This window comes from Dipodascopsis tothii (genome assembly GCF_038497935.1).
Source record: "Dipodascopsis tothii strain CBS 759.85 unplaced genomic scaffold V1510scaffold_20, whole genome shotgun sequence".
In the NCBI taxonomy this organism is placed as follows: Eukaryota; Fungi; Ascomycota; class Lipomycetes; order Lipomycetales; family Lipomycetaceae; genus Neoaidaea; species Neoaidaea tothii.
Window position 1 is genome coordinate 22,247 of NW_027118004.1, and position 23,635 is coordinate 45,881.

Sequence of the window (23,635 nt, forward strand, 5' to 3'; positions counted from 1 at the left end):
GCGGAGAGTTTCGTGCGGCTCGTGCGGCTCAGCGTGCGGCTCGGCGTGCGGCTCACCCGTGCGGCTCGTGCGGCTCACCCCACCACAACATGGACCCCACGGCCGCGGTCCCGGCCGCGTTTCCGTTCGTGACGCCGGCCGAGTTTGCCGAGGCGTGCGCGCGGTTTGTGCCGCGGGCCCGGGCGGGCGGTCTGGCGGCGCGCCTGCGCGGCGAGGTACGTGCGGACGCGACGGCGCTGACGGCAGGACACGGTGGAGATTGTGCGGCGGGTGGCCGGCGGGGGCGCGGAGGGCGCCGGCGAGGGGGCCGGGCATGCTGGAGACGCTGAGGATGGCGCCGGCGGCGTGGCTGGCGGGTCCGCCGCCGACTGGAGCCGCGATTTGGCCGGCCACGCCGGCCTGGCCGCCGATCCGGCCGGCGCCAGCGCCGTCGACGGCCTGGCAGACGGCCTCGCGGCCATCGACGGTCTGGGCGCCGTCGTCGTCGACGACGACGAGCACGCGCTGCCGCCCAGTTGCGGCGCCCAGACCGAGATCGTCTACGACATTGTGCGGTCGCCGGTCTACCAAACACCGGCGCTGTATTTCACAGTCACAGTCGAACACAGCGACGGACGCAGCGAGCCGATCACGGCGGTCGAGCGGGCGGTCGCGCTCGTCGGCGGGCGGCACGCGGCCGCCGTCGCTGCCGTCGGCGTCCGCGGCGCTGTGTCGCAGGGCGAGCACCCGGCCACCGGCCTGCCCGCGTTTTTCGTGCACCCGTGCATGACGGCCGAGGCGCTGGCCGAGCTGGCCACGGCCGGGCCGATCCGGCTGGACACGTATCTGGCGGCGTGGCTGGGCATCTACGGCAGCGCCGTCGGGCTCGAGCTGGGTGTGTAATGATGTTTTGTACATGATCCTCTAGTCGTACAGCATATAGCCACCGGCGGGTATATGGCATGTAGCCGCATATAGCCGCCGGGCGGCGGCCCGCGTCACTCGGCGTCGTCGTCCTCGCGCGGCCGCTTGACGCCCTTGGGCGCGTCGTCCGCCGTCGTCTGGAACACCGGCAGCCGGAACGTGCCGTCCAGCTTCGCCACATCGTGCGACTTGCTCGTCGCAAACGCGATCCGCTGCCGTCAGCGCGCTCGCGACCGCACTTACCAGCTCCTTGCCGAGAAAGGTGAAGCCCTGGAGGGCGCGCATGGCCTGCATCGCGCTCGCCGTGTCGGTGAAGACAACGTGGGCCTGGCCGCGCATTTTCTGCGTCTTGAGCGCAATCACCGCCATCACCTGGCCATACGTCGAGAAGAGCGTGTAGAGCGACAGCCGGAGGTCTGGCGGTCAGCGGCCGCTGAAAATTTTGTCTGATCACGTACCTTGCTTCCTGATCTTGTCGTTCAGGTTGTTGACGTAGAGCGTCTGCGACGGCGTCCCGCTCATCTCGAGGCCCTTGGCGGACCGCGTTCCATTGCTCATGGCGCTTGCTGGTGGATGCAGGATGGCCGTGGGCTGGAAGGTCGTCGGAGTCGCGGACGAGGACGGGCACTAGTGTGGAAACCTTGGGTGGATGCGCCACACCTGTCTGAGGGCGTGGCGTGCGGCTATATGCGCGCCATGTAGCCGCCGGGAGCGCGCGCCGGCCGTGAGCTGGGCGCGCCGGGGACGGCCGCCGCGGGGCCGCGTTGCGGGCGCAGCCGCAGCCGCCATGTAGGCGCAGCCGCCATATAGCCGCCGTAGCCAGATAGCCGCCGCAACCATATAGCCGCCGCAACCATATAGCCGCCGCAACCATATAGCCGCCGCAGACATATAGCCGCCAGCACAGCCGCCCTACGCGTCTCAAACAATAAGCTTAGATTGCCAACACCAGAGATGAATGCCGCCGCTGCGGATGAAAATATACAGATGCAAGGCCGTTGCGGCTAGGGCCGGTTCTTGGTCAGAAACCGTTTGAGCATGTCGACGTCGTCGATCGCCCGCAGCAGCTCGATCTCCTGGATCGCCGCCGACACGCGGCGGTCGTCTGCCGGGCCGCGCTGGCGGTCCGTCGACACGTTGACCGCGCCGCACGCCTCGAGCGCGTTGATCACCTCGGTGAACTCCGACAGCTTGAGCGGGTCGAACAGCCGGTCGCGCGCACACGTCAGGTTGTAGTACTCGAAAAGCTCCCGCGCCGACAAGCTGCGCGCGTTCTTCTTCTCGCCGAGCACAAGCGCGCAAAGCACGGCCTTCTGCTGCAGGTTGAGTGGCTTCACGCGCTGTGCGGCCGAGCCACCAAACGCGGTCGCACAGATCTTGGCGATGTGCGAGATCATCACGCGCGGCATAGCGTCCGAGTACTCGGCCAGCCGGGTCTCGTACGCGCCCGGGTCGGCGACGGGGTCGGCGGCAGCCGCGGCCCGCTTGCGCGCCTCCTCCTCGACCAGGTCGAGCCCGCGCCGGCAGATGTCGAACGCCTTGCGCAGGTCGCCCGAGTTGGCCGCGGTCTTGCGCGCGCACAGCTGGATCGCCGCCGGCTGGATCAGCAGCACGTCCGGCCGGCCGTGCGCGGCCGCGTACTCGGTCACGCGGCTCTGGATGACCTCGGCGATCTGATCGGCCGTGTACGGCGCGAACCGCAGCAGATCGACCTTGAAGTTGCGCGCCCGCAGCTTGGGCACGAACCGCTGCGTCAGGTTGAGCGTGTTGGCGATGCCGACCAGCACCAGGCTCGAGGTCGGCAGGTTGGCCCACTCAAAGATTTGGTAGATGACGTCCTGGTCGCGCGTCATAAGACAGTCCATCTCGTCGAGCACGACCACGCACGGCACGCGGTCCGCGCGCTCCAGGAACAGGCCCTCGACGTGCTCCTTGGCCGCGCTCTCGGCGCCGACGTAGCCGGCCGGGCTCAGGCTCTGCGCGATCGCCAGGAAGACCGCCGACGGCCGCTGGACGGTCATGCAGTTGATGTTGACCATTCGCGCACGCGTGCCGTGCTCGCGCACGTCCAGCGCCGCCAGCGTCTCGCGCACCAGCGCCGACTTGCCCGTGCCGGGCGGGCCGCTGATGTAGAGCGATCCGGGCGTGCGTGCGGCTATATGGCGCTCGAGAAACCGCTCGAGCTCGGCCCGCTCGGCCTCGCGGCACGGCAGCCGCTCCGGCACAGACGCGCCGCGCTGGAAGATCGCTTTGGCGCCCGTGTACGCCGTCGCCACCGACGGCGTCGCCGGCGTCTCGGGCGTGAACGGTGTCCGCAGGTCCGCCGCTCGCGACGGCGTCAAACACGGACTGAACAGCATCCGGTTGTGGTTCCGCGGCGTGACCGTGATGGGCTCGCACCGCACCTTGCGCGGCGTCGTGGCCGGCTCGCGCACGATGTTGAGCGTGGTTTCGCCGAGCACCCGCCGCTTGCGCTGCTTCGGCGTCGCGCTCGGACTGGTCACGGCCTCGTCGTCGTCGTCGTCGTCCCAGCGCGCGGCCGGCGCGGCGCGCGCGCTGCGGCTGGGCGTCGTCCGTGGCACGCACACCTTCATGACCGGTGTGCTGTCGCGGCCGCGCTTGCCGAGCACTCCAGGCGAGCTGGTTTGGCCCCGGGTCGTTACCATTTCGTGCTCTGTTGCGCTCTGCTCGTGCGCTGTGCTCGTGCGCTCGTGCGCGTGCTGCTGCGTTGTTGCGTGCTGGTCTGCGTGCTGCGTGCGCGCTGCGCTCTGCTGGCCGGTATGGTCGCGTTCGTTGCCAGAGATCGTTCGTGCTGTCGCGGTCGACTCGACGGGCGTCGACCCTTTAAAGCAAACGGAATCAGGGGTAGTTTGCCTTGAACGCGCCCGCGTCAAGCGCGTATGGACGCGTCGACGCGTGCACAAATACGCGCGCGGCGGCGCTAGTCCACGACCGGTGGGGGGGCGGCGCGCCGCACGCCCTGCGGCGCCAGCCTCCGCCGGCCCGAGCCCTGCGGCTGTGCACCACGCTCTGCCCGGCGGCTATGCGCCACTGCTCTACGCCCGCGCTGCGGCTATGCGCCACGGCGGCTATGCGCCACATAGACGTCACTCGTAATATTGTACACTACGCCGCACGCTTCTCGGCCGCGTCCGCCGCCAGTCCCCGCCGGTACTCGTCCGCGGCCGCGCCCGAAAGCGGCACCGAGTCCGGGTCCGGCTTGGGTCCGCCAAAGAAGAGGTCCCACAGGTCGTCCAGCGGCACGATCTCGCCTTCGGCCTTCTTTCCAAACAGCTTGCCGGTCGCGCGGTGCATCTCCAGCGAATTGGACTGATCCAGCTTGTCGTCCGACACCGGCGCGGCCGGGTCGGCCGCGCCCTGCAGCAGCTGCAGCCGCCGCCGCGTCGCCAACGCCAGCACCGACTCCTCGACCGTGCCGGAGATGGTGTACATCCACACGGTCGTCGGCCGGGTCTGGCCGATGCGGTGCACGCGCGAGATCGCCTGCAGCTCGAGCGACGTGTTGAACAGCGGCTCGCACAGGATCACATGCGTCGCGTTCACCAGTGTCAGCCCCGACGACTGCGACTTGGCGTGCAGCAGAAAGCACGCAATGTCCGAGTCGCTCTTGAACGCGTCCATGTTCTTGTCGATGCTGGCGTGGCGCACGCTGTGCCGCGTCAGCGCCATCGCCAGCAGCCCCAGGAACTCGGTCCACTGCGAGAACAGCACGATCTGGACCGACGGGTTCTGCTCCCGCAGCCACAGCGTGTGCCGCACAATCATGTCGATCTTGGACCCGTACGACCCCAGCAGGTCGATTGACCGGATCGTGTCGAGCACGGTCGTGCTCATGCCGCCGTAGATGGCGCCGCCGGCTGCCGTCGCCGGGCCCTGCGTGCGCTCCTCTTTGACCGTGATCTCTGACGGCTTGTACGAGATGCTGTAGATCTCGCTCTCCTTGATGTTGCGCTTGCAGATCGGACACGATCGGTGGAACTTCCACCACTCCATCATGCACTCGCGGCAGTACTGGTGGCCGCACACGGTCAGCGACCCGATCTCGAACGGGCTCTGGCAGATCACGCACATGCGTTCGCTCTCGGGGATGTCGCCGGACGCTGCCGCGGTCGAGCTCTTGAGGTGGTCCAGGTACCGCAGCCGCGCGTAGCCGCGCTCCACGCGGACGGCCAGCCGGCCCTCGGCCGCAACCGCCGACTTGCGAAACTTGTCCGGCTCCTTGGGCTCGAACGCGGCCACACCGTCCGACAGCTGCTGAAGCTGCTTGTAGTACTCGATCCGCGCATTGTACACGTCGCGGAACATGAGCACCTCCTTGTCGAGGGCGTCCACGGTCTTCTTCTGCTCGGCCAGCGTCGCACGCAGCCGGTCTGCCGCCGTCGCCGCCAGAGAGAGCTCTGTCTGGAGCCGCCGCGACCGCGCGTCCGCCGCGTCGTCGACCTCGTACCCAAGCTGCGTCGCCAGCCGCCGCAGGTCGTCGTGCGCGGCCTTGAGCGAGCCCAGCGCCGGCGGTGGCTTGACGCTCCGCCGCTGCTCCAGCAGCTCCTTGGCCAGCTCCGTCCGCTTGTCGAGCACGTCTTCGCGGCCGACGTCGTACACGACCAGGTTGTTGCGCACGCCGTTCACGGCCTCGTTCCGGTCCGCCACGGCCTGTCGGATTGCCTCCTGGTAAGAGAACGCCTCCTCCTGGGCGTCGAGCGACTCGCCATACTCCTCGCCGTCGGGCTCGGCGTCGCGATCGACCAGCCGCTGGCCGAGCAGCCCGATGAGCTTCTCTCGCCACTCGTCCAGCACGTTGGCCTGCTCGTTGAGCATCGCGCCGAGCTCGTGCGCACGCGACACGGCCGCCCGCGATTCAAGCGTGCCTTCAACCTCGTCCACATCGGTGATCTCAGGAATCTCGACAAACGCCTGGCGCTCGGCGGTCGACGCAAGCGCGTCCATGAGCCGCTGCGCGCGGCCCTCCGAGTCTTGCAGGAGCTGGCGTCAGCACAGCAGTCACGACAACTTACCTCGCGACGCGCAGCCTCCGCCCGGCCGTAAAACTCGTCCTCCAGCGATTTTTGCTCAAGCTGGAAGTTGATACTGGCAATGAAGAACAGGCACCGGTGCTCCAGCTCGAGCCACGACCGCACACGGCCGCGCATCTGCAGCACCTTGGCCTTGTGGCCGTCCTCGCGCTCCTTCGCTTGCCTCCGCAGGCCGTCCAGATACTCGGTCTCCTCGGCCGAGCCCACGGGCACGCCCGGCGGCGCCGTCGGCTTCTCTGGAGCAGCCGGAGCGCGCTCCAGCTCGACGGCCAGCTGCTTGCGTGACTCAGCCAGGGTGGCGTCAATGCCTGCCAGACATTCGTGCCACAACGTCAGCGACGCTTCGCGCTGGCCGTCCTGCTCGAGCAGCTGCGCGCGCTGGATCTTGGACACCCAGAAATTGCGCTCATCCGTCAGCAGAGCTGACTGCGCCGAGTCGTACATGGCATCCAGCACGTCCGAGACCGTCCTCAGCGGTCCGCCGCCCAGTGCTTTGCGGTTGCCGGCGCCGATCTGTGCGTGGCAGCACGTCTGCCGCAGCCGGCCAAGCCAGCGAGCCATCTTGGGCAGCTCGATGGCTGGATCCCAATCGCCGCGCGTCGGACCACCGTCCGAGTTAAAGCCGCAGTCGTCCAGAAACTCTTGAAACAGATGCCGGTAATTGTTTTCCTCGACCGTCGTAAACGGCACCGCCAGTACGACCCGTCGCTGCGGCGGCAGATCGATGTCCTCCTTGACCATGTCCTTTGTGTGCCGCAGACAGCAGCGCGCAAAGAAGTCGACGAACCCGGCATGGTCGGCGCACAGCCGGTCCCAGATCTTGCTGTTGTGCCCCTCTATAAAAGGCACAAACCGCAGAAACTGAAGGAGGCCTGCCAAGTCCGACAGGTCGTTCCGTACAGGCGTGCCGGACACGCCCCACGCATGGAACCGCGGAATCATGCGGGCGACCAGCGCCGCGTTACCCACGCCCGACTCAACGAGCTGAACCTCGTCCAAAACGACCCGCCAGAACTCGACCTGAACGAGCGGACTCCGGTAGACCTCGTACTTCTTTTCCGTGCGCAGGTTGCGCTCGGGTGGCTTAATTGCGTAGTGCAGCTCACGCGTGATGACCGCGTACGTCGTCAGGACGACGTCGTAGTCGGCCAGCATCTTGCCTGTGATGCGTTTGCTGACGTTGTTTGAGCCCTTGTAGACGTAGACCGACAGCGACGGCGCGTGGCGTTCGAGCTCCTCAATCCACTGCCGGTGGATAGACGACGGCGTGACAATGAGCGTCGTGCGAATTCGCGTCACCGCGTCGCCCGAGTATCCGTCAACTGTGGGCGTGTCGAGGTCCGCCGCCGGGCGCGGGTTCAGCACCATCAGCGCTGCAATCTCGACAGTCTTCCCGAGCCCCATCTCCTCGGCGAGCAGGCCCTTGCCGCCGCCAGCGCGGACGATGGTCGCCGTCTCGCGCATGAGCGTCTGTCGGTCCCGGCAGACAAGGCCGAGCTGCGGCGCGTGCCACAATGGCCGTCCGCGACGGTCGCGCACGGCCGCCCAGTCCCAGGGCTGCACGACATCGGCGTCGGGCAGATCGTGCACGCCGCTCAGGTCGGTCGAGCAGGTTTTCCCCTCGATCCGCAGGCACCAGGCCACCGACTCGCGTTGGTATTCGAGCAGCCGGGCGGTCAGGCCCGGAACCGGGTACTGGTGGCGCCGGCCGCGGCTGTCTGCCGACACGTTTGGCGCCAGGATCGACTGGTAGAATCGCTGCGGTGGCACCGGGCTGACCACCGGCATGCCGCGGGCCTTGGCCAGCTCCTTCGGCGGCAGCAACGCGTCCACGGCCGCCGGCGGCATCGCTAGCGCTCGTCCGATCAGCTGCCCGTACAGCGGCTCCACTGTGATGGCCGCTGCCGCAAACGTGGGCTGTGCCGACGCCGGCAGACTGACCGCAAACGTCACAGTCGCCAGCGAGCGGTCGACACGGATCCGCGGCACGTCGAACCGCAGTGGCGAAAAGTCGAACGTGAGCTTGCGGCTGCGCTGCGCACGCACGTACAAGTCGACGTCCGCGACCACGGCCGCCGGCGGCCGGAACGCAACCACGGTTGTCGTCTTGGCCACGTCCACGAGCACCGTGACCACGCCCTCGGCAGCCCGCAGACGCACGGTCGCGTCCAGCGGGCCCGCTGCCAGGGCCGACTCGACCTCCGCCGCCGTCTGCGGCTCAGACGGCCGCAACAGCGTGACCACGTCCAGTTTAAGTGTGATCGAGTACGCCATGAGCGCGATCCGCCGGCCGCCGTCTCCGCCGTCCGCGTCCATCGCGGACGCGCCGCGCTTCAGAATGCCCGGTCGCAGCCGGCGGGCCAGATCCCGCAGTGCGCGGCCGTCGCCCACGGCAGCCACGTCCGCGGCGTCGATGTCGATCCGGTCGATGTCGTCGCTGTCCATGGCGAAATCACCGAATTCACGCCCTCGTGCGCCCTCGCCACGCGATCTCACGCCTCCGCGTCCGGCACGGTCTCTGCAGTGCTCTGCAGCCGTCGGACGCCCTGGGACGCTCTGTTGGCTGCGATCGGCCGGTTCGTTCCGGAGTCGGTGGCAGTTGGCAGGCGGTGGGGAAGTCGTCTCATCTGATTTCCGTATTTGGCCCACACGGCCTGGCGGCCGTTGTGTCGCCCATGGCCGCCCGGCGGCCGCGGTGGGCCTCTGGTAGCAGCTCGGCAGCATGCCGGTGCCGCTGGCGGCCTTGGACGCGCGAGCCGGCGCGGCCAGGCGTCGTGTTTGATAGCAGCGTACGCACTTTGTCCTACCAAACAATGCCGGTAACATATAGCCGCCGAGCGGCATACAGCCGCAGGGGCTCGTCATGCGCCGGTCTACGGACTGCGGCTGGGCGGCTATATGACCAGCGCAGTGGTTCAGGCGGCACATACCCGCAAGAGTGGAAGGATGGATCGACTATGTACATCAAGAGCGGCTCCACAGCCGGCGGAGCCACGAGCGCGACGCCGCCGGGTCGGTCGCGGCCACTGAGGCCGTCGTCGGCTGGACGCGGTCCTCCAGCAATTGGTGAGCCAGGGTCTCTAGCCGGCCAATTTCGGCTGCGGTCAGCGTGCGCGTAGACAGACGTACCAGTTTTCTCGGCCGTGAGCTCGTCGAGCTCGAGCTTCCACCAAGCCCAGTGCATGATCATGTAAGCCAGCGAGCCAATAAGGTAGATGCGGAACGAGGCCCAGCCTAGGCCAGTGTACTGTGGTCAGAACGTTCGGCGAACTGACGTACTGCTTCTTTGGTCATTTTGGACGCGAACCGGCGGCCCGATCCCACGGACGGAGCTGCCACCGCGCGAGGAGAGACAAGCCGCAGGCCGGTGCCCGTTGGCCGAACAAGCCTCCGCACGAGCATCTGGACGGTCTGGACGGCTGGGGCGTTCTGCAGCCGGGTGTGCAGGATTTTCGGTCTGGTGGTTTAGACGGTGTAAGTACAGGATTTGGGAGCACCGGGATCTGGTGCTGACCAGACCACGGCGGTAACAGACGCAAGTGGCCGAGCTGGACGCACTGGTGCCGACACAGACGCGGCCGATCTACGTAGACGGATGCGACGACGGAGGGATTGCCATAGCGCCGCGAGACGTCGCCAGGCGCCGTCCGACGACGGCGGCCGGCAGCGGCTATATGCGGCTATATGCGACCGGCCACTTATGGGCACGCCGTCGACGGCCGGTGGCGCCGCGGGCGAGCCGTTGCTGGCCGATTGCTGCCGCCGACGGATGGGCCCGGTCGGACGGCCTACGGGCAGCCGGGCGCGATCGTGCGACCGCGCCGGTGCCACGCCTGCAATCACACAGACTCGCGCAACGTGGCGCTCAAATCATAGCCTTCATTGCTTCGTTGCCAGCATACACTGTACATCCCGTCCGGAGCTGGCACTCGGGCCGGGGATCGTGGCTTCCGCCGCTCAGCGGCCAAAAAACAGGCTGAAGACCTCAAGCAGCATGCCGCCGCCAACGAGAAACGCAAACATCCCTGGGGTCAGCACATCCCCACACGCACTTACAGAGCCAGAATCTCGAGACCGGAGGCTTGGCCGCGTTTTTCTTGGCCACGGCCGAGGCAGGCTGGCCGTGCTTCTTGGCCTCCTGTTTGGCGTATCTCTGGTTCGAGAACCGTTGCTGCGGGGTCTGGGGCTGGATGGTCAGCGTGCGTGCGCGGCCGGGCGGCGGGCGCCGGCGGCCGTCCGGACCGCCGGCGCCGTCGCCGCTTGCTCAGCGTACCATCTTGTGTCGTCGGATCGATGGGGGTGATGGGGATGGTGATGGGAAGAACCGGCCAAGTGTACTTAAGGCGGAGCTAGCGGTGACGTCTTTAGACGGCCCGACGCGTCTACGCGGTCCAGCAGCAGCATATGCATTCTCTATGTACACGGCTTGAGGAAGCGGGCCTGCAGCCAGATGCGGAACATCTTGAGCTGTTTCTGGCGGTTCACCAGCAGCCGGCGGTCGGTGCCAATCTTGTCGACGGTGAAGCGGCCAAAGATCTCGGCGAGCTCCTCCTCGGTAAAGAAGTAGACGCGGGTGCCGTCGCCGCGGACGTAGAAGTGGTCCTGCAGGTACCGCTCGCGCTTGAACCGCAGCTGGACGAGATCGTAGCGGCCGTAGTCGCGGAACAGAACCTCGCCGCCGGGCTTGAGCAGCCGGTCGATGTTGGCCACAGCCTGCGCCCACTGGTCAGGCGCCAGCGCCGAGAATACAAAGATCAGGATGATGAAGTCGATCGAGTGCGGCTCGACGCCGGCCGGTAGCCGGCCCTCGGGGTCGGCGAGGTCCCAGACCTCGGCGCGGATCTTGTTGCCGTCGTACTTCTCGTGGCTACGCACGATCTCGACGGCCCGCGGCGAGAAGTCCACGCCGATGATCTCGAGCTCGGGGTTGCTGTTGTTGGCCATGACCGGATACAGCGTGTTGCCGGCGCCGCAACCGACCTCGAGCACGACCTTCCGGCCCGAATCGGCCTTGGTCGCCTTCTCGTACAGCGTCGGAAACTCGACCTGGAGCCACTTGCGGTCCTTGAAGAAGTTGTCCTTGTTGTTGCGGTAAAACAGGTCCCAGTACTTGGCCGGGTTGCCCATGTACAGCTTGCGGTCGAGGTCCTTGACGGGCATCTCCTTCTGCTTCTCGAGCTTCTCGAGCGCGATCTGCTCCTGCTCCTCGTCCCACTCGACGTGGTCCCTGCCGTTAGCATGCACCGGGGGCCAACTTACCATGCGTTGTGGTCCCAGACGCTGTCGGGGTTCTGCAGTAGCCGCTTGCCGAACTCGAACGGCTCGTCGCCGCGCTCGATCCGCGTGAAGTCCTCGAACGATTTGGCGGCCGCGGTGCCGTCGGCTGTGCCGTCGACGACAGACACCGCAGCGCTGTCGACCACGGTCCCGGCCGTGATATCCACCTTTGTGCCTGTGCTATCTTCCGGGCTGGCCATGGCGGTCTGTGTCGGGCTCTGCCTGCGGCGTCGAAAAATTTGCGTCGCCCGAGCTTTCGTGATGATTTCCCAATTGGGACGCGCCGCACTCTGTGCGGCGCGAGCACACGCCGAGCAGCCATTGCGCCCGCCACAGCGCAACCGCGGCGGCCGACCCGGGGCTGCTCGGTCGTTAGACGGTGAGCGTGCTGCACAGCCAGCTGTACACAGAGCGGGCCTTGCCGCGGCTGTCTACGATGCCAGGTCCTGCACCACCTTCAGCCGCTGGGTGTGCGGCTCCCGCGGCTATAAGCCGCACTTGCATGGCGACCGCCTACAGTTACACAAGATCTCTACGTGCGGCTGAGCGCACACCAACATGCGGCTATATGTTACCTGCGTCGGCCGTAACCCGTACGCGCCCGTCCGCGGCCCCGTCATTGCGCGTCTACGGTCGATTCTTCTGGCCAGCCAGTCCCCGGACCAGCTCCTTAGCCAGCTCTCTAGCCAGCCCAAGGCCAGCCCAAGGCCGACACATCAGGCTCTCTGAGCGGTGTGTTCCTCCCCTTTCTGTGTATTTTTTATTGGAATTATTTATTCTTTACCAATTCGCCCAAAAACCGTTAACCTCCACATCTCATCACTCGTAAATCGTCCCCTCCCCTTTACAACAATTAATCGGATTCTATCAGAAAGTCTCAATGCAGGTCATGAATTTTGTACAGCCGGTGTAACTACCATCCGAACGACTCCGAGTAGAACATAACGTTGACGTTGTCCCACAGGAGGTCGGCGCAGGCGTTACGCGAGGCCAGGACCAGCGGAGCAGGACCACAGACGGCGACAGCAACCTTGGTGTCGGGGTCGTAGTTGTTCTGCTTGAGGGTCTCCAAGACACTGTCCTTGACGTACTGCTTGATGTCCGGGCGGCCCGACTCGGCGGTGACCCAGAGCTTGAAGTCGACGCCGTACTTGGCCGAGTCGAGGTCGACCCAGTCGGCGAAGTCGCGCTTGGGGACGACCCACAGGAAGTCGATCTCAGGGGTCTCACCGTCGAAGAACTTGTCGCCCTTGGCCAGCTCGATCGCCTCGGGGTAGGTGTACGAGACACCGGCACCACCGGCGAGGAGGATGACCTTCTGGCAGTTCTCGAAGGTGGCAGGCGAGCCGTACGGGCCGTGGAAGGTGACCTTGTGCTCAGTCTTCTCCGAGTCGTACAGCGACCGCGAGAAGCCGCGACGGGCACGGATGATCAGGTCCAGGGTCGAGGCGCTCGGGTGCGAGGCGATCGTGAAGGGGTGGGCCTGGGTGCGGGCCAGCTCCGAGATGGTCACGTAGATGTACTGGCCGGTCTTCCAGTGGATGTCACGGAAGGTCGAGTTGACGTCCAGGCTGAGCTTGACGGTCTCACCCGAGACGTTCTCGGTGCGGCCGACAACGTGGTGGGAGTCCTTGAAACGCACGACTCTGTCCCAGATGAAGATGACGCCCGAGGTGATGATGTACGGGCGGCAGCGAGCGTAGTGGAAGTACAGGACGACCATGCCGACGACCAGGAAGTAGACGTGCGCGTACAGGAAGGTCTCGTACATGCGGTTGCGGATCGGCGAGATCGACGTGACGAGGATGATCAGGAACGCCAGCAGCGACACAAAGCCGAGGATGAACCGGGTCTTCTCGAGGTAGCTAGCCAGCGAGCGCGACGAGCAGAAGGCAACGACGTGGCCGAGAGCAGTCAGGCACACCACACGACCGGCGTGGCGGTGGAGGATGATGTAGCCCTCGTGCGACCAGCCGGTCCACTGAACGAGCAGACCGGTCTTCGAGCCGAGCAGGAACAGGATCGGCATGTTGACGACGGACATCAGACCGAAACGGTTGGCAAGCACACGGCGGTTGAAGGTCGAGTCGTAGAAACAGTAGAACGCGTTCAGGCCGAGGTACAGACCGATGACGAGCATCGTGCCGTACGACTCCAGGTAGCGTCCCGGGGGCTGGTACAGGAGCACACCGCGAGCCTTGCGGTAAAGGTTCGTGATGGCCGAGTAACGACCGGGCTTGGCACGGCCCTGGCCGATCAGCGGGCGCTTCTCATTGCTGCGCGGCTTCTGGACCAGGTGGATGTTGACCCAGTAGGCAGCGCAGGCCAGGAGGAACAGGCCGACGACAATGATGTTGTACGTCAGGTAGAACTTGCGCGAAAACGCGCGACCGTTCTTCGCGCGCGTCTTGGCCAGTGCGGCCGCGATCTGGGCCGCGGTGAGCGTCGTGTTGGTCTCAGCAGCCATCGTGTGTGTCGGGACGTTTGACGATGGAGACCAAAACGGCGAGGACGGGCCGCTATATAGCCCTTGGCTTGAGCAATATAGCGGGCCAATGTCGCCAAACGCCGGCCGTACTTGGCGCCGCCATGTACCGTACCGCCTGCGCCGCCGGGGCCTACTAAGCTTCTCTAGACCCCCGGATTAAAAATAATATAATCCCCTTTACCTCTTCCGTGACTCGCATCCTGGCCATAACTTGCGCCCCGTGGCTCACTGCCGGCCCAAGCGGCTAGCGCGTGCGTCTCCCGGTACCTTTGTGTCTACAGCGCCGTACCAGCGACCAGTGGCTCCACCATCGGCTCCGCCGCCCGGGGTCGCTCGGTCTAGAAGCCTTTGCCTGCCGATCCGGCCCTGGCCTGACTGAGCCGGGCACCGGCCCTTGACCCCATCCACAGTAATCAGAAGCTCTACGTCGACTGCCCGGTTCATGGCTACGGCACGGAGGCCCCACCGGCTTGTCCGATAGCTCCAATGGAGTAAAACCGCCCGGAAATGCCGTTTTTTGCTCGCGCCCCGAGAATGATTAAGTCAGCATCATCAGACGTCGATTCTGAAAATATTGCCACATGTGGAATGGGATGCAGGAGGTTTACTCCTTATGGGGTTAGGCTCTCACGACATGCATGCACATGTAGACATTTTGCATGAAGCTACACTATTATAGGAATATCGATAAAATCTAGTCATCGGTCCAGACTCATCTGCGCCGCATACGCCATCTGATTGTGGCTGATGATATGCACGATTATCTGATAATCGTTATCGCACCCTGTAGAACGGTCTCAGACGGCCGCCCGAGGGTCCTGATGGCCGGAGGCCGTTTTCCGGCCTGGGTGGAATAAGACCGGCGTAGAGACCCGGACAGGCCATGTCGAACAAGTAGGCGTCACTGGCAGGTGGCAGGCCAGGCGTAGCCGCGTGGCGGCGCGTACGAGAGCGTGCAGGCCTGGTTTCAGTCGTCGCCAGCACAGATCAAGAGAATACGTTAACGGGCGGAAGGGCCGCGTTCGGGCCGGTAGGGCCAAATGCGGCGCGGACGTGGGCTGATATCGATAGGACAAGAGTGGGCAGCTCCTTGCATGCTTAAACGGGCGCGAAGAGGAAGGTCCACACAGTGCGAGCAAATTGCTTATACATCGACTTTCCAAATGTCCTGTCTGCCGTTGGTCTGGAAGCGACGGCGACGCAGGCGTAGCCGCTGACGCATATCCTGGCCGGATCAGTGTAAGCAAGAGGGCCGTGGCCCTGCGGGCGTTCGACGTGCGACCGAAAGCGGCAAACGCTACGACAGAGACGGAGTGGCGTCGTAGACACGGGCGAGCACGGGTACTATGATTTGCTGCCGGCGCCGCAGCGTGCGGCGGGGTCTCTGACCGTGCTCTCTGAGTCCGGCTGCTGACGAGATGGTGTGAGACCGCAGGTACAGGGTGTGACGGTACCCCTGGGGAATGTGGTACGGGCTTGTCTAGACTCTGTTACGTGAGCACCCAGGGCTCGGCAACGGGCGACGGCGCCGTCAGCAACATCGTGCGACCTGTGATTAGTCTTGGATGGGCGGTACGAGCCGGTGCTGCACGATGAGGTCGACTGTGATGGAGATGCTGGCGAGACCGGGCTGTGGAGGACGGGCGGCGGCGGCCGAAGAGACGAGCGTGTAGGCGCAGTAGATGGGAGCGCGGTGGCGTTGAGCCGCAGGCAATGCGGCGCACATTCGAGCCGCATATATTGCGGCTCATAGGCCGACTGGCAACCGCCGCGTATTGTGCGGCTCGCCTGGAAGGTCACGTTACACGCTGCAGTATGCGCCGCACTCTATGCGGCTCGTAGCATGCATCGCCGCGCACCGCCTCCCCAGCCCCACACCGTCATCTGGGCGACGATTGCGTCTTATATCGCAATACCTTCCAACCAATTCTTCCGCTCTTTGCCTATCTGGCGCGTCGGCCGCCGTCGGCCGTCGCAGCTGGCCGCGTGGCAGCCGCGTATAACCTCAAGCTTTGTCGGAAAAATCCGCGATCTCGGCGCGGGGACAAGCATTGCTGGCGATGTTGTTCTCCACAAGCTTGCAGCTTCACCGAGAGTTAGCGACAAGCCTCGTGGGCATCGACCGCCACCTGTTTACAAGTTGATGCGGTGGCTCAATGGTAGAGCTTTCGACTCCAGTGTTGCCGGATATCGAAGGGTTGCAGGTTCAATTCCTGTCCGTGTCATTTTTTTTGCTTTGTGCCGGGGTCTGTTTTTGCATCTACGTTGCTGGCCGCGGCTGGTCGCATCTGCTGACCTCTGGGAGTGCTGTCCTGGTCCTCTTGGCCAGCGACATCGGCCGCTACGAGATCGTACGAGTCGTACGCTTGAATTTGCTCGCCGAGCATCTGGCCTCGGCGCACCGTATCTGCCCGGCTACGTGGTATGTTCTCCGCACCAGTATTACGTGCTTTCATGAGTCAATTCGACCACCGTTCACTGTGCTATCTTGGCGCGCTCGGCCCCAAGATTGCGCCAAATCGCGACGAGCCCCTGCGAGTGCCTGGGCCCTTGCTCTGCCAACCTGTCCGTGTCCATTGCGTGCGATGACTCGTGCGAACGGGCCAGCGAGTCATCGTGGGCGTCTTCGCGTAGATCTGTTGACAGGGGCTGATCTGGGGAATCTCGGCCAAGCTTGGGCGGCCAAAGTTCACCTCCCCAACTTTCCATACCGCGTATTCACTACTAGGGAGAATGGCACCTGATACGGTTGCCAGGACCGATGGTTTACGTACGCTTCGGTCGTTTTCGTTGGCCACCTGAGCGTCACGGGATTACTAAGGAACGAAAATTTTTTCATGAGCCGCACGAACTCGCGCGGCTCATCTCACCTACATAGTGTGCTCCAGTCTTAAATGGCGACAAATTGACTCAACAGTACGACGGATGACGAAATCGCGGTGTTGCCTCTTTAGGAAGGTACATTTACCCAATATGGAGATAATTTAGAACATGCATTCCTGTAAATGAATTAGCTTCGAGCTCCGACCATTTGTGCAGTTGACTCAAGGTAAGTACGGATGCCTGCATCAACGAATGTGGCCGCAGATCGGGCAGATGGCGACGCCCGGGCTTGGTCAGCAGTCGGCCGAGGAACGGGCGCGGCAGCCGTAGTTGCGTCAAAAACCGCGGCCGCGGGAGTAGTATAAGCAGTCGCGTGGCGACGGGCATGACCGGCTTCAGCGGGCTTCGGCGGGTTGTGTTGGGCGTAGACATCGGCGGCGCTAGGCTGTCACAACGCACGCGCAAGCAGCAGTAGGCAGTAACCGTTGGCCCGCCGCGCCAACTGTACGCGGCGGTCTTGTGCAATTTCTGGCGGAAAGCTACGGCCGCGGGCAGCGTCCGGGAGCAGGATAGTTACTCCAGAAAGAGAATACAACATATTCCGTCATCGCGCCTAGGATCCGGCTCTATCGGTGACCCTCTTCTCTTGGATTTTACTTTTTTCTCGGCGGAGTCAAAACTCAGCTCCTGCCGGCGTATATATAGATCCGCCCGCCACTTCTTGGACAGACAGACTCTCCATACTGCACTTCTATAGACACGGAGCCAGCCAAACCGCCAGCCATGAGCAAGGAAGCCGTTACTCCGCCCTCGACCTTCTCGGTCTCGTCGGGCAGCTACATCAAGGAGATTGAAACCGACAGCAGACAGAACTCGATTTGGTCGACCCTCAAGTTCATCATTCCGCCGCCTTACCGGCCCGAACTCAGCCGCGAGGATGTCGAAAACCCGAACGGCGACACTGACAAAATGCTGAACGAGATGCTCGTGACTGGCCCGTAAGTTATGGCGAACTGCGCTGGATGCACGCGAATGATTACCTAAGCGGCGCTAGCGCAGGCACTCATTGTGAGCAGTGCTAACGAGCAGGTCTGCCTGGACTCCCGCAGAGGAGAAGCAGGTGTGCCGCAAGACCGACATGCGCATCTTGGCCTGGGCCTGTATCATGTTCTTCAGTCTTGAGCTGGACCGTGCCAATATCTCGAACGTTCTGACCACGGACTTCCTCGAGAACAATAACATGACCACGAGCGACTACAACCTCGGCCAGACCGTGAACCTGATTTGCTTCCTGGTCATGGAGATCCCGTCGCAGATGATTATTCGTCTGCTCGGACCCGAGGTCTGGATTCCCGTCATGATGGTCGCGTGGGGTATCGTGGCGTTCTGCCAGGCCTTCATCACCGACCGCACCACCTTCCTGCTGACCCGTGCTCTGCTTGGTATCTGCGAGGGAGGCTTCATTCCCGGCCTGGTGCTTTACCTGACGTCGTTCTACAAGGCTCACGAGCTGGCTGTGCGCTTCGCTTGGATCTGGGGCATGTCGTCGCTGACGGATATTGTGTCGTCGCTGCTCGCCGTCCCCATTCTTCAAATCAAGAACGTGCCCAACTGGTACGACTGGCAGTGGCTCTTCCTGATTGAGGGACTACTCACGGCTGTGATTGGTATTGCTACTGCCTACGTGCTACCGTCGATTCGTCGCAAAGTTATTTCGCGCATCTTCACTCCTCGTGAGACCGCTATTCTCCGCGCCAAGGTCATTCTCGACGACGACTCCAAGGCCGTCTCGCACGAGCGCAAAAAGGCGCTCAGTATCGACCCGCTCATGGTCGTCAAGGCGCTCTTCGACCCGTACCTGTTCCCGATCTTCCTCTTGGGCTTCCTGGGTTTCATCCCGTCGGTGCAGTCCAACACTTACCTGACCCTCAATCTCCGCCAGATGGACTTCACCACGATGCAGTCCAATCTGCTGACAATTCCGTCGAAGCTGGTCGTCATCGTGACGATGTTCATCGTGTCGCGCATTTCAGACAAGTTCAAGATTCGCTGGATCTTCCCGATCGTTGCTGCCATCTGGGTCATTCCCTCGCTGGTGGCTTTGGTTGTACTGCCGGAGGATGCCGACCGCTGGTCTCGTTACGCCTGTGTGACCCTCGTCGTCGGGTACCCGTACTTCCATCCGATCTTGATCGCGTGGGTGTCGGAAAACTGCAACAACCACGAGCGCCGCGCCCTGGCCATGGCTTGGTACAACATCTTTGTGCAGTGCGGCAAGATTGCCGGCTCGAACATTTACCAGGCCAAGGACAAGCCCCTATACCGCACCGGAAACAAGGCGCTCATCGGAATCGCCGTTGCTGTCATTGTGGTGTCTCTGGCCACTCGTGCCTGGTTCGGCGTCTCTAATAAGCGCCGGGCCAATAAGTGGGCTGCCCTGACTGAGGACGAGAAGAGTAACTACATCGCGTCGCGGTCGATGCTTGAGAACGGACGGATAGACTTTCAGCTTCACTACTAAAAAGTTTTGCATACATTCCGCCAGCCGTTAAAAAAAAATGGTGCGACTGGATCAGTCTGACGGCGGTTATACGCAATAGAGCTGTCGCCAGCGTTTTACGACAAGTTTGGGGTCAAAGGACTGGACATTTTGATTAGTTTTGAAAACATTTGCTGCATTTTGTACATCAGCTGCCCGTTGTAGGCAGGACAATAAATTATCATGATCACTAGAAAGAAATTAGACGAGACGAGAATGTGGCGTAAGGAAGGGCCAGGGGCGGTGCAGGGCCGCTTGTGGCGTGAATCGCATGGCGTGGCTGTGCGTGGCTATGCGTGCCACGCGTGGCGCGTAGAGGGTGGCTGCATTTGGCAGCGCGCCGGCCGGCGCTGTGGTCGGCGGCTGCTCAGCCGCGTGTAGGCTGCAAGGACGCATGCACCCCCGCATATGGGTTGCAGGAGATAGGAGATAAGCCCAAAGTTGTGGCGAGCCTGTCAGGTGCGGGGACTGTGAATAGCAGAGATTGCAGCCGCAGTCCGCGACGGTGCCGGATTCATGCGACGGGCCCGGCGCGGTGGTGCTCAAGGGACCGGGGTTGCCGATCGCGGCGCAGTCTGAGGCGGTGACGTTACCCTACGTACACGTGATGCTCCGGTCTGCTGGACCAGCCGCCGCCGCACCGTAGCGCGACCAGGATCGGCCAGACCGGCCGCTGCCCGGTCGCAGGCCGGCGGCGAGCGATCGGCCGCCGGACCGGCCGGCAAACGGCCGGCAACTTGCGGGCCGGCGGCCCTCGGCCGCGCTTGTCTGGCGGCCGCAGCTACGGGCCGGCGGTACCGCATCTTAACGGCGCGGGCTCACTTGCCTGGCTGGTCTCCCTTGGCTCGGCGAGCTTGATGCGAGGTCGGCCCGTAGCTCCGCCAGCTCTGCGGCAAGCATATACCCCTGCACCGCCGCCTGTGCCAGCCACAGGACAACCGTGGCTGCGCGTCCATGAGATAGGCTGCATACGGTTGGATCCAACCTGGCGGCGGACGCACGACCCTTACGCCCAATCTGACCTGTCGATGCGACTTTGTTCTGTGCTATTGCCCAGCAGTCTGGTGCAGTCGACGGATTTGGATCGGCATGCACCTAGATTGAAATCGGGCAAGACATGCAGTTGACACACTTAGCATGCGGCTTGGGACGCCACCGCGCCACCGCTGGCGCGCCGACGTTGACGTGGGCTGGTCGCGCCGCTGTCCAGACGGCCGCGGCCCTCGACCAAACGCGTGTCGCCAGCTCGTCGCTTGGGCCGGTAGATGCGCTAGCTGGCGAGCGGGCTAGGGTTAGTCCGCCGTTATACTTTCCAGAGAGCGGTAGAGTTTCGGCACGTCGGCGCGCGATCTGGTCGACGACGGTATCTGGCGGCCGTGCGAGACCGGCAGCAGCCTGCAGGGGTCTGTGGTCGGTCCGCGCCAAGGGTCGGTGTGGCAGACGGCCCGGCCACCTTGAGCGCGACGTTGCACCAGCCGCCACGCGCCAATTTACCAGATTTAGGGAAGGGAGTCGCGTAAGGGGCAGGGCAACCGACTGGCAGGCACAGTCCGCGCCATCCGTAGCCGGACGCTGCTTGCGCGTAGCGTGCTGTGGGCGCAGAGCAGTCCGCACCCTGGTGAGACAAGAGACGACAACTTGTACGGGCCATACTAGATGCAGGCGAGACACTCTAGCGGCTATCCAATTTAGGAATAGTGTACGGCAGCCCTCTGGGTCCGCAAGTTCCAAACGACTATTTCCACGCGCCAGCAAAGTTTACGAGCCCACGGCGACGGGCCAAGCGTCTACGCCCAAACCCAAATAGACTAGCGCCACAACCAGATCAGCCGTCGTTGCCGCGGACTGTCTTGTTTGGGGGATCCGGTGGGAGAGGCGCGTGCGCAGCTGGTTCCCTATGGCGGCCATGCCTGCCTATGAGAGTCGCTGGGGCATGGTCGGCGTGGGCCGGCGTGTCGGCAGGCACAGTTGGCATGGCTGGGCCACCAACGGGGACACTAGCGTAACCGGAACCATCGCGCTGGTTTCAGGAGATGAAGCGCCAGGCCAGCTGTTCTGGCATGAATCACGCACAGCCGACTGATACAGAGGCATGGTCTCCTGACGGCAGGCTGACGCAGGCGCATGCAGTTACATGCAGTGGCAATGCAAAAAAGGGACGCGCTAATGCGCATGTGCTTACACGCGGTCGCTATCGGACGTTGGTGGGCAGGGTGCCATGTGGACAGCTGTAAGAGTGCAGTATATTAAAAATTACTCTAAGGATGATATACACAGGTGATAGATAGTCAAAAATAGCCAAGCAACAAGCGCGCGGTGCGGCACGGGCGGTGTATAGATAATTCAGTCTGCAGGTGACCGTACGCGGCAGATGACCGCGTGAGCGCGGACCAGCCTCTGCGACCAGGGTGTGCCCGAGCAGCTAGCAAGAACAGAGTGTAAAAACAAAAAACCTAAATCAAAAGTGCGATGCGGGACTTGCGTCCGCACAGCCGACGGCTGGCGCGTGAGGGTCTATGGCCGCCAGCGACAAGGCCTGGCGGAGGCCAGACACGTCGGCTATGAGAAAAATGTCAAAAAAAACGCCACCCCAAGCAAATGTGCAAACGATTAAGCGACGATCCCGTGTCCAAATGATAAGCGTGTAGAAATGCAACTAGAAGGTGCTCCAGCTCCAGTCGGCGGGCACCGATCCGACCGGAACATCGCCCTTGCGGTCGTCGACGGCGGCCAGGAGCTGCGCCTGGGCGGCAGCCTGAGCCGCGTCGGGCATGTAGACCTGCTGCATAGGCTGCTGGTTCTGCAGCTGCTGCAGTTGGCGCTGGCGCGCAAATACGTCACCGTTGATGCTGTCGGTGTACATCGGGTCGATTTCGGAGGCCGGGAGCGAGCTGGCAGCGGAGGAAGCCTCCGAGTGCGGGACGGATGAGACAGGGACTCCCTCGGTCGTGAGCGCGGTGAGAACGTCGTCCTCATCGCCCGCGCCGGGAAAGACGGCCTTGTTGCCGTTGCTGACCATGTTGTTGATCCGGTTGATGGTCTCGAGTGCGTCGAGAGTGCCGTCGTTATTCCGAGAGTTGACAGCGTCAATGACGTGGCGATTGAAGTCGCCAGCGCACTTGTCGCACGTACGCGAGAGCATGCCGGCCGGGTGGAAGTTGCAGTTCTGGTCGAGACGTAGGGCGTGGGACGAGTGGGCGGCGCAGAAGATCATGCCGCAGCGGCGGCAATGGTGCCTCCGGTCCCAGAAAGTGAAGGCCTTCTTACAGTCGAGACAGCAGTCGACGCTGTCGTCCGAGACCCAGTGGGCGCGCTTGGGCGCACCAGTGACGGGGGGTAGGTGGCCCCAGAAGAGCTGGTGGGACCAGTCTTTGCCGTTGACCTTGAGCGACGTGCCGTAGCGAAGCACGGCCGGGCGGTAGAGCGGCCGCTTGAGCGACCGCAGGTGCTGGGGCGGCGGCGGCGGATTCGAGTAGAACGAGCGTGTAGATGTGGGAGACGAGGCCTGGCTCTGGACCGGCGAGGTCATGACGACCGACGAGGACGACGACGTCGTCGACGACGTCGGCGAGATCTGCGCCGGCTGGGTCGAGCCAGTGGTGCCGGGGGCGGCGTCGGCGGCGCGGGAAAGCCCGTTCAGCGCTGGCGCAGAGCTGTAAAGCGACCGCGGCTGCGAAAGCACGTTGTATCCGGAGGCCGCGCCGTATGGGCCGGCGTAGGCGCTCTTGCCGTACGGATTGTACCCCGAATTTGAGGATACCATTGTCTGCGCCATACTATCGATCTTTGTGTCCTTCTTCTAAGCCAGCAGACTCGTTCGGGAGTGTGCTGGGTCCACTGGAGTTCGCAGGCAGATGCTGAGGATCTAGTGAGCGGTGCGGAGCCGTGTGGTTGATGCTGGAGTCCGCTCGGTGCCGTTGGTCGATCGAGATACGGTCAGTCTATCGAGATATATAAAGCGTTTGGCCGACGAAGCCTGACCCGAAAGAAAGAGAAACCTTCGTGATGGCTGCCCTTTAGAACGAGTATGGCTCAGATACTCAAAAGGAAAAATAGCTCTCGCCCGTGAATCTAAAAAAAATGCCGTAAACTTAATGGCGTCCTTACAGAACCTTAAAGAAATAAAGAAACGCTGGGATTTGGGTGGATAAGGAAGGGCTAGGGCGTGATCACAAGAACTGTGACCGAGGAGTTGCTTGTTTAGGCCATTTGCAGCGACGTGCAGCGACGTGCATGGGAGCTGCATGGGAGCATCTACAGCCAATCAGCGCTCGGGTAAAGTTCCTTGTCGGATATGCCCTATCGTTACCCGGAGCCCTTATCAGAGTGGCGCAGCCGCCGCGACGCACGCGGCGCAGGGGGCGCGCCACCGACACGGCCACACAGGTGAGGCCGCCGACGCAGGGGCAGCCACAGCAGCGCCACAGCATGTCGCTCCCGCGCCACACGCACCGCCCGTTTCGGCCGCGCCGCCCCGGTCCTGTGGCGCTGCGCCGCACGAACAAGCTATCACGGCGATCGGCGCTGGTCTCGCCGGCCCCAGCCGACGGCCGT

General features: G+C 63.6%; 11 protein-coding genes and 1 non-coding gene across 12 annotated transcripts; 4 read left to right on the top strand and 8 right to left on the bottom strand.

Moving 5' to 3' along the window:
* Window positions 1–89: 89 nt before the first annotated feature.
* On the top strand, window positions 90–882 carry V1510DRAFT_403701 (uncharacterized protein; the record flags this gene model as incomplete). The annotated part of the gene is made up of 2 exons (XM_066932183.1): window positions 90–215; window positions 247–882. 2 exons carry the CDS (start codon window positions 90–92, stop codon window positions 880–882), a joined length of 762 nt encoding a protein of 253 aa, XP_066788228.1.
* Window positions 883–977: 95 nt separating this feature from the next.
* Window positions 978–1,425, bottom strand: V1510DRAFT_366939 (RNA-binding domain-containing protein-containing protein; the record flags this gene model as incomplete). The annotated part of the gene is made up of 3 exons (XM_066931292.1): window positions 978–1,115; window positions 1,147–1,319; window positions 1,362–1,425. The coding sequence occupies 3 exons, from the start codon at window positions 1,423–1,425 to the stop codon at window positions 978–980; spliced, it is 375 nt and encodes a 124-aa protein (XP_066788229.1).
* Window positions 1,426–1,824: 399 nt separating this feature from the next.
* Window positions 1,825–3,856, bottom strand: V1510DRAFT_418669 (P-loop containing nucleoside triphosphate hydrolase protein). The gene has a single exon (XM_066934155.1). The coding sequence runs from the start codon at window positions 3,567–3,569 to the stop codon at window positions 1,908–1,910; it is 1,662 nt and encodes a 553-aa protein (XP_066788230.1). The 5' UTR covers window positions 3,570–3,856; the 3' UTR covers window positions 1,825–1,907.
* A 148-nt stretch (window positions 3,857–4,004) lies between these two features.
* Window positions 4,005–8,327, bottom strand: V1510DRAFT_379780 (SNF2 family N-terminal domain-containing protein). The gene is made up of 2 exons (XM_066931627.1): window positions 5,937–8,327; window positions 4,005–5,904 (listed from the first exon to the last, which is right to left on the bottom strand). Exons 1-2 carry the CDS (start codon window positions 8,268–8,270, stop codon window positions 4,030–4,032), a joined length of 4,209 nt encoding a protein of 1,402 aa, XP_066788231.1. The 5' UTR covers window positions 8,271–8,327; the 3' UTR covers window positions 4,005–4,029.
* Window positions 8,328–8,918: 591 nt separating this feature from the next.
* On the bottom strand, window positions 8,919–9,248 carry V1510DRAFT_403705 (uncharacterized protein; the record flags this gene model as incomplete). The annotated part of the gene is made up of 3 exons (XM_066932184.1): window positions 8,919–9,052; window positions 9,084–9,201; window positions 9,234–9,248. 3 exons carry the CDS (start codon window positions 9,246–9,248, stop codon window positions 8,919–8,921), a joined length of 267 nt encoding a protein of 88 aa, XP_066788232.1.
* A 451-nt stretch (window positions 9,249–9,699) lies between these two features.
* Window positions 9,700–10,339, bottom strand: V1510DRAFT_418679 (uncharacterized protein). The gene is made up of 3 exons (XM_066934156.1): window positions 10,228–10,339; window positions 10,011–10,140; window positions 9,700–9,979 (listed from the first exon to the last, which is right to left on the bottom strand). Exons 1-3 carry the CDS (start codon window positions 10,228–10,230, stop codon window positions 9,912–9,914), a joined length of 201 nt encoding a protein of 66 aa, XP_066788233.1. The 5' UTR covers window positions 10,231–10,339; the 3' UTR covers window positions 9,700–9,911.
* Window positions 10,340–11,456, bottom strand: V1510DRAFT_418681 (S-adenosyl-L-methionine-dependent methyltransferase). The gene is made up of 2 exons (XM_066934157.1): window positions 11,214–11,456; window positions 10,340–11,181 (listed from the first exon to the last, which is right to left on the bottom strand). The coding sequence occupies exons 1-2, from the start codon at window positions 11,429–11,431 to the stop codon at window positions 10,368–10,370; spliced, it is 1,032 nt and encodes a 343-aa protein (XP_066788234.1). The 5' UTR covers window positions 11,432–11,456; the 3' UTR covers window positions 10,340–10,367.
* A 688-nt stretch (window positions 11,457–12,144) lies between these two features.
* V1510DRAFT_418684 (ferric reductase like transmembrane component-domain-containing protein) lies at window positions 12,145–13,767 on the bottom strand (the record flags this gene model as incomplete). Its single annotated transcript, XM_066934158.1, has 1 exon — window positions 12,145–13,767. Exon 1 carries the CDS (start codon window positions 13,696–13,698, stop codon window positions 12,145–12,147), a length of 1,554 nt encoding a protein of 517 aa, XP_066788235.1. The 5' UTR covers window positions 13,699–13,767.
* A 2,094-nt stretch (window positions 13,768–15,861) lies between these two features.
* Window positions 15,862–15,944, top strand: V1510DRAFT_t170. Its single transcript has one exon. It is a non-coding gene; the product is annotated as a tRNA-Trp (tRNA).
* Window positions 15,945–17,224: 1,280 nt separating this feature from the next.
* On the top strand, window positions 17,225–19,282 carry V1510DRAFT_418691 (major facilitator superfamily domain-containing protein). The gene is made up of 2 exons (XM_066934159.1): window positions 17,225–17,540; window positions 17,632–19,282. Exons 1-2 carry the CDS (start codon window positions 17,326–17,328, stop codon window positions 19,061–19,063), a joined length of 1,647 nt encoding a protein of 548 aa, XP_066788236.1. The 5' UTR covers window positions 17,225–17,325; the 3' UTR covers window positions 19,064–19,282.
* A 472-nt stretch (window positions 19,283–19,754) lies between these two features.
* On the top strand, window positions 19,755–20,933 carry V1510DRAFT_418697 (uncharacterized protein). The gene has a single exon (XM_066934160.1). The coding sequence runs from the start codon at window positions 20,199–20,201 to the stop codon at window positions 20,886–20,888; it is 690 nt and encodes a 229-aa protein (XP_066788237.1). The 5' UTR covers window positions 19,755–20,198; the 3' UTR covers window positions 20,889–20,933.
* A 373-nt stretch (window positions 20,934–21,306) lies between these two features.
* Window positions 21,307–23,177, bottom strand: V1510DRAFT_418699 (uncharacterized protein). Its single transcript, XM_066934161.1, has one exon. The coding sequence runs from the start codon at window positions 22,854–22,856 to the stop codon at window positions 21,738–21,740; it is 1,119 nt and encodes a 372-aa protein (XP_066788238.1). The 5' UTR covers window positions 22,857–23,177; the 3' UTR covers window positions 21,307–21,737.
* Window positions 23,178–23,635: the final 458 nt, after the last annotated feature.

Bases quoted from the DNA above. Each gene is read 5' to 3' on its own strand.
- V1510DRAFT_418681 (XM_066934157.1), bottom strand. From the start codon at position 11,431: ATGGCCAGCCCGGAAGATAGCACAGGCACAAAGGTGGATATCACGGCC. The intron at 11,182-11,213 runs GTAAGTTGGCCC...TGCTAACGGCAG, and splicing joins GTCTGGGACCACAACGCATG to GGACCACGTCGAGTGGGACG.
- V1510DRAFT_418679 (XM_066934156.1), bottom strand. The intron at 9,980-10,010 runs GTAAGTGCGTGT...TGCTGACCCCAG, and splicing joins GGTCTCGAGATTCTGGCTCT to GGATGTTTGCGTTTCTCGTT.
- V1510DRAFT_418697 (XM_066934160.1), top strand. From the start codon at position 20,199: ATGCAGTTGACACACTTAGCATGCGGCTTGGGACGCCACCGCGCCACC.
- V1510DRAFT_418699 (XM_066934161.1), bottom strand. From the start codon at position 22,856: ATGGCGCAGACAATGGTATCCTCAAATTCGGGGTACAATCCGTACGGC.
- V1510DRAFT_418691 (XM_066934159.1), top strand. From the start codon at position 17,326: ATGAGCAAGGAAGCCGTTACTCCGCCCTCGACCTTCTCGGTCTCGTCG. The intron at 17,541-17,631 runs GTAAGTTATGGC...GCTAACGAGCAG, and splicing joins GAGATGCTCGTGACTGGCCC to GTCTGCCTGGACTCCCGCAG.
- V1510DRAFT_418669 (XM_066934155.1), bottom strand. From the start codon at position 3,569: ATGGTAACGACCCGGGGCCAAACCAGCTCGCCTGGAGTGCTCGGCAAG.
- V1510DRAFT_379780 (XM_066931627.1), bottom strand. From the start codon at position 8,270: ATGGACGCGGACGGCGGAGACGGCGGCCGGCGGATCGCGCTCATGGCG. The intron at 5,905-5,936 runs GTAAGTTGTCGT...TGCTGACGCCAG, and splicing joins CGGAGGCTGCGCGTCGCGAG to CTCCTGCAAGACTCGGAGGG.